At 42.4% G+C, this 17,625-nt stretch overlaps 1 protein-coding gene across 7 annotated transcripts in view; it reads left to right on the plus strand.

Annotated features, from left to right (window-relative positions):
• Positions 1–17,625, plus strand: part of MORC2 (MORC family CW-type zinc finger 2) — a 39,181-nt gene that overhangs the window by 3,421 nt on the left and 18,135 nt on the right. For 6 of the 7 annotated variants that reach the window (XM_057743905.1, XM_057743904.1, XM_057743906.1 and 3 more), the window contains exons 2-6: positions 4,663–4,716; positions 6,848–6,882; positions 12,134–12,202; positions 12,717–12,807; positions 15,974–16,082. In XM_057743905.1, the coding sequence (XP_057599888.1) occupies positions 4,663–4,716; positions 6,848–6,882; positions 12,134–12,202; positions 12,717–12,807; positions 15,974–16,082 (358 nt within the window). The remainder of the gene's footprint in view (positions 1–4,662; positions 4,717–6,847; positions 6,883–12,133; positions 12,203–12,716; positions 12,808–15,973; positions 16,083–17,625) is intronic. The other variant, XM_057743908.1, reaches the window with a different exon arrangement.

Below are 17,625 nucleotides of genomic sequence, written 5' to 3' on the forward strand. Positions count from 1 at the left end.
CAGAACACCTAGATAAGTTTTTGGTTTGTAACCAATTTCAAGACCTTTCTTGTGACCTGACTGGAAGTTCATTTCTAGAGGAAAAAATTTTCATAAAATGTGACTTGTTAATCTTAATTATGGTAGATGTTATCTCCTCTGGGTTAAGTGCTGCAATGGTTACCTTTGGAGAAGGGAGGATTTGTCTTCTCCTTTGTTCTGATTAAAAAAACACAGGAGCATTTTAGGGTGTCTGACATCTACAATAGTGCCATATTGTAAATTGTGAAAGAAGTGATCCTTTATCTCCCATTTAGCAGAGTCCAGGATAGAAGGGTAGAGATCAGTGTGTTGCAGTAAAAAGAGCACAGGCTTGGGAACCATCCAGGCTTATGTTTGACTATTTCCTGACTGTTTCCTGGCTGTGTCCTTGGATAGGTTAGCTTATCTGAGCCTCAGTGTCTTCATCTATAAAATAGGGTTAATCTGACAATGTTTATGAGAATTATGTAAAATAATGTTGATAAGGTAATTAGATCACACATGGTTCACAGTAAATGTTGAATAGATGGTGACAATTATTTGTTCTATTTGTAATATTAGCTCATATAAACCAAAAGTTGGTCATTGTGGTAGCAACTTGCTGTTTGGTGGTAATCAATAGGGAAATTAATTTTTAGTGAATTCTGGAGCATCTGTTGGAGATGATAAACACCTGCCTTGAATTTTTAATTTTTTTGGTTTTAGGTCTAAAGTGTTGATGCTTATTCTCTTGATTATATCAGCATTAAGGTTTGAAGCAGGCCTGGGAAATTCTAACATGAAAGTCTTAGACTTGTTTCTTTTGATACTGCATGTTGCTCATACAAGATGATTGAAATTAGGGTTTTTAAATAAAAGTTTTATGCTGTTACTGTTCATTGGTGGTGGGTTTTGTGACTGCTGCTAAAAGTTCATGAGCAGTCTAGGTGCCAGATACCAGATGTAGCAATGGTAGTGATGTTCCTTTGGCATAAGGTGCGTATCTTAGTCTGTTTGCAGTATTGCTAAGTGGTCTGATAGAACAGGGTGCTTAAGTATAAGATGGTTGCTTTCTGTGTCTGTTCCTGTCAGCACATTTAATAACTTACTATCTTGGCCATATAATATTTTGGGGCTTTATCGGTATGTGAAGTGAATGTAGAGGAACCTTTTAACTCTAGAGACGATATATCTTGTGATTTATAATCCTGTTGAAATGTGGGTGCACACTCTAAATGTATTAAAGCCATTGAATGTTGCCCTAGAATTTTTTAGCTTTATTTTCTAGCAGTTAAGGCAATTAACTCTTGACAGAATATCCAGGAACTCAGCAGAAGCTATCCCTGTGTGATGGGGTTATGGATAATCTATGGCTTTAAATTCAGGCTGAATATAAATAGACCATTTTCCTTACATAATGAGTAGATTTACACTTGAATTTATCACTGGAAATGCTGCGCTGCAAAGCTATTTTGATCGTGGCACAAATGGTATAAAAGCCACAATCAGCTGAAAGTGAAAGTTTGCTAAAAATCGTTGTCTTTTTCCAGATGGTTGGTCTTTGAGAACATGCAAAGAATCTTTAGGTCTGTGAGAAAATAATTTCCTTTGATACTTGTACAAGTATCTCAACTGCTAGCTAGCAATGAGTGCACCTTTTTGAATATTATTTGAAAAAAAAGGGGAGAGCTTATGCAGTTGGTATGTTTTTGGTTCTTATGATTTTAAGAGATATTTAGAACTTTGGCTTTAGCATTTGTTATAGTAGAATCAGTTATTCAGTTGGAGGTTTGGAGAAGATTCTGAGTCTTGTCTCTGACCTTATAGGCAGTTGTCACAAAAGGCCCCTTTTATGATGTATCAGTACACATCACAAAAGCACTTCTTAGCTACCTTTTAAAGTTATCTGTTAACTTACCCGAAATACACATTGCCTTTTTGACATCTTTTTAAAAAAATTAATTTGTTGGCTGCATTGAGTCTTCCTTGTTTTGTGTAGGCTTTCTCTAGTTGCGTCTAGCAGAGGCTACTCTTCATTGCAGTGTGCGGGCCTCTCGTGGTGAGCTTGTTGTGGGGCATGGGCTTCTAGGCACGTGGGCTTCAGTAGTTGTGGCACACAGGCTCGGTAGTTGTGGCTCTCAGGCTGTGGAGCTCAGGCTCAGTAGTTGTGGTGCATGGGCTTAGCTGCTTCGCGGCATGTGGGATCCTTCCAGACCAAGGCTTAAACCCATGTCCCCTGCATTGGCAGGCGGATTCTTAACCACTGTGCCACCAGGGAAGTCCCTTGAGATCTTGTTGAATTCTAAATGTCTTTAATTTTCATGTGAAGCAGTCAGAAATATATATTGGTGAGATGCAATTGCTATTTTTGTTCTTTATTTCTTTGCTCTGATGGCAGAAGTTTAAGAATTAGTTTTCCAGATTATTTCTGTTCACTATTGTCACTACCAAAGACCAGATATTTCATTCTTTAACTTATCCCAAAGATTTCTACATAAAAATTATAGTCTCATTCTTACTAAGATAGCACTCTTGTTATTTTTTTTCCAGGAGCTATGTTTCTGATATTTCTTGACTTCAAGTACGCAGTCTTTTTGAAATGAGAAATATTACAGTAGAATTTATTTTACATTTTAGCCTTCAAAATTAAAAAAAAAATTAGAGTATAGATAACTGATTCACTTTACAAGTTTCTTAGTCACCGCTAAGTCAGACAGGAAAATGATTGGTTGAAAGCTTGAGAGCAGGGACCGTGCTTCCAATGCGGGGGGTTCAGGTTCGATCTCTGGTCAGGGAAGTAGGATCCCATATACTCTGCGGTGTGGTGGGAAAGAAAAAAGCTTGAGAACAAATATTAGATTTACTTTTTTTTTTAAGTAGATTTAGTTTTTAACTTACAGTACCTTCATCAAATCACGTTAATTTTCCAGCTTATTTCTCCCTATTTAATTAGTGGAGTATTGGGCAGAATATTTTTTTGTTTCTTCAGCTGATAATTTGAAGAATTTAAGGTGATGATTTTGAAGGCAAATTTTTTAAATAATTAAAGATATGAATGTTTTATGCAGCTTTTTTCCTTGCAAAATTTTTTTTTCCAGGTAAAAGAATTAAGAATTGGATTTTAGTCAGAAGAATTTGAGCTCTGTTGTTAGGAGAAGTGGAGATAAAATTTCTGCTTTTTGTTAATACATCGTGGTACTACCTTTGGATCAGCAACAGATATATTCACTGATTTCATGGGAAAATTCCAAGAACTGGTAGTTTTAATTAAAAATTTGCATTTGTAAAAGTTTGAAGATTTACTTGAGGAAAAACCAGTGTTCCTGGACAGTTGAGTTTTGGGTGTTTATTTTATAAAACAAGTGTTTTATAATGTGTTTTGAACAATATAGTAAGTGCTCCTAGATCCTAGACACAGGTTATTTAATATTGGGAAATTGCATTCTAAATTTTTAGAAATTTTCACTTTATCTATTGGCTGAAACTTATACAAAAAAAAAAAATCAACTGGAATAATCTGGTTATTTCTGAAAAACTGATGATGGTAATGTATTATGTGGGTTAATGCGTTTATATTTTCTTTAATCAAAAGTCAGAGTTTCGTGACTTCCCTGGTGGTCCAGTGGTTAAGTCTCCCGGCTTCCATTGCAGGGAGCAGGGGTTCAATCCCTGGTCAGGGAAGTAAGGTCCTGCATGCTGCAAGATGTGGCCAAAAAAAAAAAGGAAAAAAAAAAGTCGGGGTTTCTAGGTGGTTCTAGGTAGATGCATCTACTTTTATATCTAATGAGGACTATTCTGAAAAATAGCACAAGTTAAAGAATGTGTAAATGGAGGAGGAAATGTAAGGAGACATCTTATGCATAAATACCTTTATTGAGTTCTGAATACCATGGTAATTGTGAATCTGTCCCACCCGAATCTTGAACAGCCTCCTAGAGGAGGATATGACCATTAGCTACCCTCCTTGAAGGGGCTAACTTGAATAAGGGTGCTAGGACAGCACACCAAGCCCTATCCTCTTAGGCGGAATTGTTCAAGGGGGTCTTGGATTCCATTCTTTAATGTGGAGAAAGTTTTGTTTTTGACCAAAATCAGGGAATGTCAAGAAGTGAATTATTTTCTCCTTTCTTGCCACTTTCAGATGGAGTATTTTTGCTTATAAATTGCACAAAACGGAATGGGTTTTCACCAGTAAATCACACAAAGGTGTTGGTAAAGCCAAGTGCTAACAACTTGTCCATTGGGAATTCTTAGAGAGATGCAGAAACTGACAGCAGGTTAAGGCAATGGAGAATAAAATATAGGCATTTTCCTAGGTAGAATGTGGATTGTGAAAAACATTGCTTCGAGTATTAGTATGCGTAGGAATCTTTTAATGTCTTACAGAAGATTCCTCTACTCAAAATAGTAAGAATAAACATTTCTTAGTAGATAGCAGGACTTGACAGATTAACACTGGAGGATGACTGGTGAGCTCTGGAAAGAGTTGAATTGTGGAGACGTTTAAATTTCAATAGTGTAAATTGGTGATGCAAATGGCAATTTTAGGGTTTTTTTTTTTTTCCCAAAAACTTTTAAATATTTCATAACTTTGACTTTTTATTGGGAATCATGGTTTAATTCCATAATTCTTTTCCTGACTCTCAATATTTATCTTTTCAGAACCACTCATGAATTCTTGTTTGGTGCTCTTGCTGAACTAGTTGATAATGCAAGGTATGTAGTCTTCAGGTATACAGTCTGCTTGAAAACTTTTTTGGGTCATTGTGACCTTTGCTCTCTGAAGACTTGGGAGGAAGGCAATTCCATTGCAAAATGACTCACTCCTAAGGGGCCTCTTACCCAAAAAGTATTTTTAATAGCACATTAGTTGATACTTTCATTAATTTATTGCTGTTCCAGCCTTAAAATAATGAACTTATGACCTCCGAAGCTACCTTCCCTTGTGTATTACAGCAAGATAATTGTAGTGAACCACAGGGAATTAAGATAAAGATTTAGTAATCTAATTACTAGGACAGACAAGCTCTGTTTTAATTTGTGCCACCAGGACAATACACCATCTAATGTCTTTAAAATTATGCCAGAGTGCTGTGTTTTCTCAAAATGTAGTCAGCTGCCTGTATCTGCAGGTTCTGCTTCTGTGGATTCAGTGAACCATGATTGAAAGTATTCGAAAAGTTCCAGAAAGTTCCAAAAAGCAAAACTTGAATTTGTTTCACGCTGGCAACTATTTACATAGCATTTACATTGTATTAGTTATCATAAGTAGCCTAGAGACAATTTTAAGTAAACATGAGATTGTGCAGAGGTTGTATGCAAGTACTACACTATTTTATATAAGGGAGTTGAGCATCTGCAGATTTTGGTATCCTTGGGTGGTCCTGGAACCAATCCCCTGCGGATACTGTGGAGTGACTATATTTTATTGTCAGATGACTTGTTGATCAAAGCATCTTCCATTGTTAGCAGCTGTGCTTGGAAGAAATTATTCTTCAGCACTGTGTTATACCGAGTTCTTAGTGATAGAAGCCTATAAATGTTACTGAGCAAGACTGAAAAGAAGTTTGGGTTGGTTCAGAGATAAACAAATAGCAAAGTCCAAATCAAGTCTGCTTATAATTATATCACAAAAATATTCTCTCAGTGTTGTTTCTGAATGCAAACATAAAAATTCAGACACGGAGTTTATTGATCAAGTGTTGATGACTAAGGAAGGAAGAAGAGGATAAGAGTTCACGAAAGTACTTTCAAAACAGATCTCCAGTTAATGACATAGTGATAATTATGTCTATGTCCATGCTCTAAACCTATACTATCATTTTGTTGTTATTCACTGGAGTGCTCATGGAAGAGTGCTAGTTAACAAGTCGTTTAACCAGAAAACTCCCATTTTCAGTGTTTTCAATTATTTCAATCCTGGTTGACTCATAATTTTTATATTCAGTTTTAAAATGTTGTAGCTTAATGGAACTGTGTTTGAATTTGCCACTTGTTAGTTTAGTATGACTATAGTGTGTTTTGGCAGACTGCTTTTTTGTATGTCATTTGGTGAACTGGAGATTGCTTGGGAGTGTGTTCCTGCTCATGCACACATTTTGCCAATCTCTTTCATTTTTTAAAATGTTTTTAAGTTTTTTGGAATAGGTACATGTAGAGTTGTATGTATGTGAGTGGATCTTTTGCATTTAAAACCAGTGAAACCCTGTGCCTCATTTTCCTTGCTTACAGTTGGCAGAATTGGATTAGATTACTTCCAAGCCTTTGTGGAAGACTTCATTGATGACTGAACTTTTATTTCAGCTGATGCTGGAGTCTGTGGGGTGCCCTAACTTCCTTTCAAGCTTAGGGAGGATAAGGTTATGGCTCATGCAGACTATAGTGTGTATACCATGAGACCTGATTTTTCTTAGGCTTTGTGGCAGGCTATTGTTTTCCTTTTTTCTTAAATCTTGGACAAGAAAAAGGAAAAATGGACAAGTTATTGGAACATTGTTTATGATTGCAATCAAATGAGTAATTGTAGTCATTTCTTCGTGTGTAAAAGAAATGTTCTTATATATCCTCTAGATGTTTTCAACTGTGAAATTTTTATTAAAAAAAATGTGTCCAGGCCCTATGTGTCAAGTGATTATTTTAAATAATTTGGAGCTCCAAAAGTGTTTCACAGACACTTGTGTTACCAAAAGTAAAAGTATATCTTTAACATATGTAGAATTTCTTTATGACTTCCTGAAAAATAGATTCAAAATAGTATGTATCCCACTCAAAATATTGTGCTTCTTCTTGGTTGATATTTCATATTCTTATTTGAATCTTGATTTTTTTTTTCCTTTTAACTTTGCAGAGATGCTGATGCCACCAGAATTGATATTTATGCAGGTAAGGCAGACATCAGTCCTTTCTTCTAATGCCCAGTTCCCAAAAGCATTTATTGCTGTACCTAAGAAGAAATGAGTGGGAAATAACTGGTTTCTGGAGCATGGGTAGACAGCCTGATTATTCCAGGTCTTATGCAGAAACAGGGCAGCCCTGGTCAGGCATGTAATAGAAATCAAGAATATTGGTGTAAAGGAACTAACACAGGGTGCCCAGCTCTGTAGATCTATTTAAATAAAGCCACTCAGAGATTTACGGAGGCATTACGAAGTGAAATGTCCAAGTACCACTAATTTTCCTGATTGGAGTTAACAGATGACCAGGTTGTGGTTCCTGCAGCCAAAGAGAGAGCTCGTTGAAGGCTATCTTCTCCCTCTGCAGCCTTGGTGAGGACAAGTCCCAACTTGAGAGTTGCTGGTGTCAGTTGTATAAAACAGTTGTGTAACTGGGTTGGCACTGAGGTTTGCAGAGATGTTCTCAGGCAGAGGAGTCACGTAGGAAGGAGGACTGCTTTGCTTGGAATTTAAAGATATTGACAGCGTCTACTGTTTTGCTTAGTTGGCTGTGCTCTTTGGCAGTAAGATCCTTTATTTTTTTTTATAGAGTGGGTACAATAGTGGAAGAAATCTTAGTCATTATTATTTATTTATTTATTATTTAATAAATAGCTTGCTTTCTGCCTATTCAGTGTTTGTACCAGCACATTTTTTGGTCATTTGAATGCTAAAAATTTGGAAGTGGAACAGAGAAAGACTTCTAAGTCCAGTTTGGGTAGCATTGTCTAGCTAGTTTTTGAGAAAACTTGAGTGTTTTTATGGGAATATATGGTTATCAAATAATCCGTCTTTTTCTTCACAGACCTGTTTGATAAATGGGGATAATCACACAATAGGAAGTAATTCTTAGAATGTCCAGTATCATATAATTATGAAGAATTTTCCCAGATACGAATTTTTTATGCCTTTCTTTGGAGTGAATAAAATATTCAGAACAGCTAAAAGTCAGCTGTACTGCTTAAATTCTAAAAGTCTTCTGTTCAAATGGCTCTGCCAAAGTGGTGAAAATAAGACTCCTTTTATTTTTAGAAGAAGATAACAGGAAAAGGGGGCATAGCAGAAGAATGTTAGAAGATAGTTACTAAACCCTCAGGCCAGATGGAGGCATCATTCCCAAGCCACAGTTTGTCTTACATCCCAGTGTGCTTTAGTGAGGAGTAGGAACCACCCCTCTGAAAGAAATGGTGGCTGTTTTAATCATTGCACAGATGGCAAAGTAGAGGATGGGCCTCCATTCCGAGTGATGTTGAAGGGACAAATCATAATAGCCAAATCTGTTTGGAAGAAGCCTTTTTTTGGGGGGGGGGGGGGCTGTGCTGCGCATATTATAGGAGTTTAGTTTCCTGAGTAGGGATCAAACCCAAGGCTCCTCCTAACCACTGGACCGCTAGGGCATTTCTGGAAGAAACTTTTTAGAAGAGGTCATCTCTGCTTCTTTTACCACCTTTGGTAGGTGAATTTCAGCAAGGAAATTTAGTGCTTTACACTTAGAATGTAGCGAAACAAACAGTTGGGTTTCAATTTAAGTGAAAAGGGCCCAGTGTGCATTTATTCTGTGCTCAGGATTACTGCTATTGTGCTTTGGGAGGAGTCCAGAGAATATGAGATGGGGCTTTTGCTAAATTCTCATTAGAGAATTTAGTCGCTAATTGGAGAGCCAGCAGTCTACAGATGATTAGAGAATAAGGAGATCTTGAGGGAACTGTCAAGGTAGTTAAGGATTAAATGGTGTGATAGAAGCACTAAGCACTATAGCATTTTGAAAAAAGACTTGATTTACTCCAAGTACCTTGAGATTGGGGATCTTGATTGAGGTGCCCCTAACATCACACTTTTCTACCTCAGTGCCATATTAACACATTCAACAGGAGGAATAAAAGCAACCTTATTTTACAAGTAGAATAATAGAATTAGTAATATACTACAAAGTTTTTGTTATTACTATATTGGGGAAAGTATTTTCCTGTCTCCCATTCTGTAACTAGATTTCGGAAATCTCCTCAAACATCAGGTGTAGTTTGAATTCACCACAAATTCACATTGTAATTTAAAGAAGGGTGAGGAAGGAATTAGACTTCCGTACCCAAAGCATTCCTGTTAGGTGGGGCCAGACCATAACGTGCCTGTCAGAAGTAGACTCTGTTTTTACTGACTTTCTGGACTTCCTTTGGTAGGGACTGCCATGCCTCAGAGAAAGATCCCTTTTGTGATGCCAGGTCAATGGTTGGTAAATGGAAAATTAGAGCAAATGTAGCTGAAACGAATACTGCTCAAACACATTGCAAAGTATGAAGAACTTGAGTGTGATTCTGTTACAGCCTCTGTTGAGGACAACATCATTTTATCACCTTTGACTTTTGATTTATAGCTCCATTTCACACCTCTCCAGCTTCTTTCTTTTTCCGGTTCTCCCCAATGGGAGTGGGATGGAGGAATGTTGGGCTAATTTGGAGAAGCCAGACTTGGTCATATTGGGGGAAGCTTAGATGTGCAGCCTTCCACATTGGTTCTGTGATTGCACATAGCTGCTACCAGGGCCTGAAGCACAACTGCAAAGAAGGCAGTTTGGCTTTGCTCTCCTTGTCTTGCTTCTGAGATGTATGTTTTGAGGGGGAGCAGACAACCTCCAGCTGCCTACTGTCAACCTCCAACTCCTCTCTGTCCAGAACTCCCCTCATCTTCATAAAAATCCTTTGCTTGAAGGCTGCAAATATCACTCAATGGACTGATTAAAGTGAATAGAACGCGTTTGGAATATGTCTCTAATGGCTGGAATGTCTGGGGAGATAGTTTTGAGCAGGGAAGCCTTCTGGTTCTTGCTAGCTCTAGCTCTCTGCTTCTCAAAGAGTGGTCCAGTGGGACAGTATTGGCATCACCTGGGAGCTTGTTAGAAATGAAAATTCTCAGGTACCACCTCCGACCCACACTTTTAGACTCTCCAGAGTGGAGCCCAGAATCTCTATTTTAACAAGCTCTTCAGGTGATTGTTATGCACACTGCTGTTGCTCTAGCTGACACCCTTCTCAGTCTACTTCTGCATAAACCGTCGCGCTTACTGACCTGCTACAGGGAGTAGGATCCTCTGGACTGTAAGCTGCCTGAAGACAAGAGTCACATCTGCATTGTTCTTGGCTGTGAGCTTCATCACAGAGCCAGGCACATCGAGTGAACCAGTGATTTGCATAAGCGTTGTAGCCAAGTGAAGATGCCATACTGCCTGTTTACAAGGTTGAAGGAATTACTGCTGTGTCAGCTAGTCTGTCTTGGCCCTGAGGCAGTGCTGCACATTACCATGGACCTGAACACTGCTAGCTGCTAACAGGCTTTTGTCACTATGTGGCCAGGAGGACCGTCCATAGGTGGTTTTCTTACCCTCATAAACCATATGTGAAAGCTTTAAAATGAAGTTCTTGGGCAAGAAAGGGATCTCAGACCCAATATTAAGTGATGATTGTGTGTGAAAACAGCCTGTGAGTCCTGTTCTACCAAACACAAGGGCTTAGAAGTAACTTCCTAGGCAGTGTTCAAGAAATGCCAGTAATCCTTGGAGGTTTTTCAGATATCTTGGCTTGAACCAATTTCTAGATCCCAAAGCAGAGTCTTCGTGTACCTTTTATGGCTAAAGCATACAGCAAATGGCTCTTGGCTAGATTTAGAACACTTGCTTTACCACGCTCTGTTCCTGACCCAGTTTGAGTCTCCATATGACACTTTGCTTCCTCCAGAAGGAAACTCTGAAGACTTTTTGCACCTTTTTTGCACTTGCTTCTGCTTCTTAGATCTCATTTGGATTCTCTAAAGTGATAAAGGGCACCACCACAAGGAGAAATTTTCTTATCTACCAGTAGTACTTCCAGGAAGCTCCTTATCCTCGAACTTTCAAGAAGCACCTGTTGGTAATGTTTCGTAAAAGTTCAGCTTCCTGAACATCAAGTGATACTTGAAAATCTCTGTGGTTTATAGTACTTCTGAAATAGCATTTTAAATTACATTAACTAGTCCATTTAACACAGGCGATTATAACTTACTTGAATCTTTAGCCTGAGGGGAGGACAAAGAGCATTTGAAACTGAGCTTCCCCTGCTTAGATGTTGTATAAAGTTGCTGAACTGCAACTTGGGGGAGACAAAAATGTCCTCAGTTAGGGACTAGACTCCAGAGCAGCCTTGGACTTCTCCCTGTAGTACCTTAAACTGACCTTCCTTTTAGTACAAATGCTCTCCTGAGTCCAAAGCCTGTGCTCTTCCTCCTTTGTCTACCTAGTCCTCATCATTGGGGTCAGAAGACACCTTGGAAAGTCTAGTTTGGCCCTCTTCCCTATTTGGGAGTCTCTTCTCCAGTGTTTATGATGTGCTTGGACCCAGACTACTCTCAGAGACCACTTGCTGCTCTAGAAGACAGCTGCTGAAGGAAGGGGTTCTTCTAGCCACTGGAATGGCAGCCTCAGTCAGATGGCGTTTCCTTCCTACTGGCCAGGATGCCCTGTATCTTACTGTCAAAGGACAGTTTCTCCCTCTGGTTGAGCAGGTCCAGTTGGAAACCTGGCAGCTCTCACGACACTGCGCCATCTCACTCCTGGGATGGGGAGCCGTTTCAAGGACCCCTAGCAAGGAGGAAATGTGACTGATGGCCCAGAAACTACAGCTGGTCTGGGGTTGGTCACCTACTGACAGTAATTCACCTTCTAGGTAGCAGCTGTCAGCACTGTGTCCGTAGCATGTCTGGCTTGATCACTTTATCTAAAGGCTACCCCAAACTTAACCCACACACAAGGTGCCCTGCTGAATTGAGCAGTGTCGATAAAGTTTCAGCATGTAGTAGTTGGAGTACTTTAGTGTCCTCAGCAGGAGGCAGAGCCGAAAGTAATCCAGGTGCTGAGAAGGCAGAAGGATGGTTGAGGTGTGTGTGAAATATGTGCATGTTCATTGGGCCTGGCTGTGGCTAAATGCTGGACTAGGGATTCTCTGTCCCCTTCTTATGGATTCTCTCTTGCTTTGTTGTGAACTAGGATGCAGTGGAGAACCTTTGATGGAAATTCCCACCATCAAAGGCCCTGACATTTAACTTACACTAGCTAGGACTGTTAGAAGGAGAAGGCCTTTTGGACCAAGCTTCACATTGATCCACCTTCCAGTCACACCCAAGTTGCTGCCCTCTGGTAGGTTACTGCACAGTAATGGCTGCTCCTTCTTTTACAGAAAGGCGAGAGGACCTTCGAGGAGGATTTATGCTTTGTTTTTTGGATGATGGAGCAGGAATGGATCCAAGTAAGTGATGGGCTGATGGCTTCTTTTGAGGAAGATGTAACCATTTTTACAGAATGCTTATTGTGTTAACTTGTTTTTCTGCTGCCTTACTCTTGTGACTAGAAGGGAGAGGAAAGTCTCTTGCAACATGTCAGGCTTAATTCCACTCACGGATTTGCTGGGTCTTGTCCTAACATGGGAGATAGGATCTGAATGGCAGCCTGAAGTCCATCAGATTACCTGTCTCTTGACATTGTATTTGTCAGCTTGCGTAACATCCTGGAGCTGGAACTGCGGTGGCCTCCCCCAGCCTTATTACCACTCTCTGGTAGCAGAACAAGGGCCTAGTGATGGCTTTACTGGCAGGCTAGTCAGAGGTTTCCTCCATTTGCCTCATGGTTGTGAATTTCCTTGGACAGAGGTTTTCAGTAGACAGACAGTCCTGCTTGGATTTAACAAGTCTCAGACGTTTGATTTTTGAGAGCCTGGGAAAGAAAAGCAAACTTTTCACTTTCTCTTATGCCTGCTACTTCAGGTGATGCTGCCAGCGTGATCCAGTTTGGGAAGTCGGCCAAGCGAACACCTGAGTCCACCCAAATTGGGCAGTACGGGAATGGGTTAAAATCGTAAGTATACTAGAAACCTGTTACAGGAGTCAAAACAGGATCGAGTAATGCTCTCCTGCTTCTGTCCAATGAAAACGTTCCCCCTCCTTGTCCCTCCATCGCTGTAATTCTGCAACAGGAGGAAAGTCAGGAAGGAGTGGTGATTTGGGGACTTAACAGCTGATGTCCACCCTACATCACAGATCAAAGAGTACGAATGTCCAAAATCACTGCGGTGGGAGAAGCCGTATTTCTCTTGGCACTGTGCTCTGGAACGGCACTTCTCTTATTGAAAATTCTTACTTTTACCCTGTGGTTGAGGATGCAGGTGGTTGTTTTGTGGGCTTGGGGTACATCTGAGATGGTGAGGGGGTTGCCCCATGGTGCAGCATGTCCCCTGAGCACCTGTCACGCTTCATGCCAGGCACTGGGCATCCAGGGTGAGTGAGAGAGACCCAGATCACCCCCGCACCCCCCACCCCACCCCTGGGAAGACCTGGTTGCTACTCATGTGTCCTGCCAGGCCCTGTAGCAGGGACCTACCTAATGTCTTCCCATCCCTTGGGACCTTCTTTCTCAGCCCCTGGTTCCTACTTGTTTGGTGTTTGGAATGTGTTGTTCTGGTTTTGAGTGAAGCCCCAGGAGAAAGATTTCTATTTCTGAAATGCTCACTTCCAGCTGTACATACCTTTGGATGGAATAAGATTTAGTAGGGTTGGAGTTTGTACAAATGGAATTCTGAGTCACGTTTCTAGTCTTGCTGTGGAAACGTGTTGTTTTGTTTGAGGGTGGTGTTTGGTCAGGCAGCAGCATCAGTTGTCCCTCCGTGCAACCAGCTTGGGCATGTGGGCAAGAGGAGTGCTGCTCACGACAGCAGGGACCTGGTGCCTGGACCTCCCACTTGTCTCTCAGTAGCAAGCACTTGCCATGTGCTGGGTGCTGTGCTAAAAACATGACTGGGATGATTTCGTTTAATCCTCACCATAGCCCCGTGAGGTGTAGGTACTGTGATTCTCATCTTCAGATGAGAAAGTCGAGGTTTGTAGGGGTGAAGTGACTTGCCCAAGAGTAGAGCTGGGATGTGCAGCACACTTTCTGACTGCAGTCTGTCAGTCTCACTTCAGTCAGACAAGACAGAGTTCAGATCTCACATCAACCGCTTAATTACTTCTCTGAGCCTCAGCTTCCTCCTTTGTGTAACATGTATGAGTAGGTTAAGAATTAAATGCTGTCATTGCTATGAGAGCCCTAGTGTGGTTTCTCCCGTCTTATTTTCTCTCTCCTTCTTTGATCTTTCCATGGCAGGTTTTTGGCCTGATTTAGTGGGTCTGGGGTAGGGCCTATGAATCTTTTTTTTTTTTTCTCCTTCCGTATGTTCCCCAGGTGATTCTGGTGTGATGATCTAAGTTTCCAACAACTGAGATCCTCTAGAGTCAGATGTAAGAAACCCTGACTTCCCTTCTGGATTGTAGGCGGCCGCCTCCTCCTCCTTCAGACAAGCCATTTCACCTCTCTGAATATCTGTTTCCTCCTGTAGAAAATGGGCTTCTAATCTCTGACATTCTTCCTTACTGAGCAAGTTTCAGGAGCAAATGAAATGTGATCCTGAGAGAGCTTAGAAGACCAGGAAGGAAAGGATACGGAAGTTGGGAGTGTTGTCATCACTGTATTTTGGTAGAATGGCTTTATGGAAGGAGCCGTTGAGATGGCGCCACCTAGTGTTCAGAGCGAATTCACTTTTAAACCAGTGTAGAAATTGAAAGCGAGTTTCTGGAGAAGGTGATTGGTGGTGAGAATAGGGCTGAGAAGAAGAGAAGCCTGCAGAGAAGTGGCATTTCTGGGTTGTTGCTATTTACCCTCTAAGGTCAGGATCAAAGACAGAGGGAGGGGGTACAAAGTGAGAGGGTTTGCCAAATGAGAGCAAGAGCAAGCTTTGAGAGACGGCAAGCTAATGTGCCTTGTTTTGCCACCAGTAAGTTTCAGGGAGGCAGGAGGAGGAACTGTGAGATTATCTGGGGAGGGAGCATTGCCAGCACCTCGGGAACTGGAAGAGGAGAAACAGGCACCCCCGGGGTCTCTGTGGATAGTGTCCTGGAGTTTTCCCTGAACATGCAGGGAAATGGGGCATGGCATTTATTTGAGTGCTTGGCATGCTGGCCAGGTTTGTGTTTGCATTTACGTAGAAGAGAATAATGAGGCTTCCCACGGCCATCACCTCCCTGGGGTATTAGGAGGACTAATGAGGTGAGAGCCGTAAAGCCAGAAGCTGCTCAGAAGACAGGAGGTCAGCAGCCCGTTACTCGGTGGCGCTCCTCCCACTGGTGCTTCACGCTTTTGCCCTGTTACGTGTTGCTGGGAAAGGGCTGTCCTTGCCTGCTCCTCAGAAGGATTAACTCAGCCAAATAGAGGAAGGAGCAGTTGATTCCATTCAGACTTTTGCCTTGTGGAAGTCAGCCTTGGGGCACATTTCTCAGAAGCCAGTTGCACCCTGAAGCAGAGACCTGTGGCTTAATGAGTTGAGGTGGCAAAACAGTTCAAGACACAAGATAGCTGTGGTTACAGGACAGGAGCCAATTGTAGGCCTCCTTGGAACTGTGCTCAGGAACCATACTTTGTCTGGTTAGCCCTATGTTTGCCTGAGCCTTGGTGTCATCCTGGTGTTTTGAGGACTTGAAAGCATAGGCAGTGCGCTGTTTCCTTGACGGTGCTGCCATTTTGATAAGTGGATGGGAGGGGAGTTTGTGCCAGTGAAGGAAGGACAGGGTGAGGCGTGGATGTGCTCAGCGTGGAAGACGATGTGTTGGTGGTGTTACTGGAATGAAACCTGGTGGCACGTTCAGGCCACAGCAGCCCAGTGTGGCTGGGATAAACCCAGAGCACGGGCAGCAACAGGCTGGGGGTGAGACTCCCCCGCGGCTGCTGCTTGGTGGCAGGAGCACCCTGCGTGCTGGGTAAATGTGGTCGAGGTGATAAGGAGAGACTGAGGCCCATGGAAGAGCAGGAAGAGGAGTGTCGGGATGAAGAGGGAGCAAGGGCTGTGGAGCTCAGCTCAGGGTCCTGGGACCCGGTGAGGCCTTTAGGAGCACCCTCCAAAGGCAGTCTCATCACGTCCAGAGGTGGATTTGCTCCTTTTTCAGATGAGCTTTTGAATCTCTGGGAGAGTAATCCATTTCTGCTTCCCTTTCAGGGGCTCGATGCGCATTGGGAAGGATTTTATCCTCTTCACCAAGAAGGAAGAGACTATGACCTGCCTCTTCCTGTCGCGCACCTTTCACGAGGAGGAAGGCATTGATGAGGTAGGTCCCGTTCTCATGCTCCCAGTCCCCATTCCACTCCCTGGTTCTGCCCAGGCTGTTTTCGTAGGGCATTTGCATGCTGGGCTTATTGGGATTACAGGATTGCAGCCATGCCCCCGTCATGGGATTAGCTGGTTGGTTGGATGAATTGCTTGAGGGGTTAAGGCAGTATCTTAATGTGAGAGGAAGTAAAATCTCACAGCTTCAGAGAACAGTTGTCCTGCTTCAAGTGGCAGGAGCCCAGAGTTGGATTTGTAGCCCTCCTGGGTCTGCAACTTGAATTCAGTCCTGGGGTGGGGGGTGCCACTGGGGAGAGCTGTTTTATCAGGGGGAGTATCTGGGGCTTCCCTGACTATAGGTGGAGACCACAGCTGGTGATAATAGGAACAGCGCTGTCTTTCCCATACGATGGAGATTTTGTGGAATGTGCTGCGAGCGCGTTTTCCTTTTGAGGAAATGTATTTCTTTAACCATCTGTATCAGAAGCAACAAGTCTGATACCTGCAGGGTCTGGGCAGGTAGTGAAACAGGTGAACACATGGAAAATCAGTGTAAGTTCTTCAGTAAGTGGCAGCTGAGCCTCAGCCCCAGCTGATTATTGTTATGCTGGAGGGAAGGCCTAATGACTCGGATATTCTGACTTTGAAACCTTTTGGTAATTAGCTATGTAAGTTAAACACATGCACAGCTGATTCTCTTTGGGCCTGATGGCTCAGATATCTGCAGAGCTGGTCTGATGAGGTCTGGGCCCGTTCATGGGAAGATCAGGGAAGGCCTTGGCCTGCCCAACCTCAGACTGGACTCTTATCTCCTGTGTGAAAAATGGAGGCCAGAGCCTGAGAGAGGGGGACAAGAGGGTCTGCAGAGAGAAATCCACTCCTGTCACGTAAACGGGTGAATTCAGTCAGAGTTTCAGTCTAACTCATCTTTTTTTGTTGGCTGTGATTAGATTAGTACTGGCCTTGTTTAGATGTGAGCCTAAATCATAGCACACCAGTTGACACTGGTAACGAAAGGCTCTTTTTCGGCCATCTTTACTTGGTGAGCCACTGTGTTTGTTTGCTTTTTTGGTGAGTGAGAGAAGTGCTGCAGCCAGAAAGCGCTCCCGGGAAGGTGGGGCAGGAGGATGTCTCTGGCTGGATTGTTTACGGATGAACTTGGTGGTTGTGGGAGGAGGGAGTGCATGTTAATAGAAATGGTGTGTTCAAAGCCCTGAGAGCTGGTGGGGGCTATGGAAAGGGACTTGGCAGAGGGGCCACCTGATGAGACATGGTGGCCTCTGGGAAGCAGGGAGGGCAGGTTGAGCCTGACCTCTAGGCCTTGGGGAGTATGTGGTACTTTATTAAAAGCAGCCACTAAAGGGAATCTAAGCAAGGGTGTGGCAGTATCAGATTCTCTTTGCAAAGATCAGTTTGGTTATTGTGTGGTGGCTGGATGGGAAGGATTGGGGTCTTGGTGTCGAGAGGCCCTGGCTGTCTGTATCCTGGAGGGACTCCATCAGGGAGGTGAGATAAACAGCAGTGCTTGTCATCTCTTGGGGCTG

Source organism: Hippopotamus amphibius, chromosome 8 (assembly GCF_030028045.1).
Source record: "Hippopotamus amphibius kiboko isolate mHipAmp2 chromosome 8, mHipAmp2.hap2, whole genome shotgun sequence".
NCBI classification, from domain to species: domain Eukaryota; kingdom Metazoa; phylum Chordata; class Mammalia; order Artiodactyla; family Hippopotamidae; genus Hippopotamus; species Hippopotamus amphibius.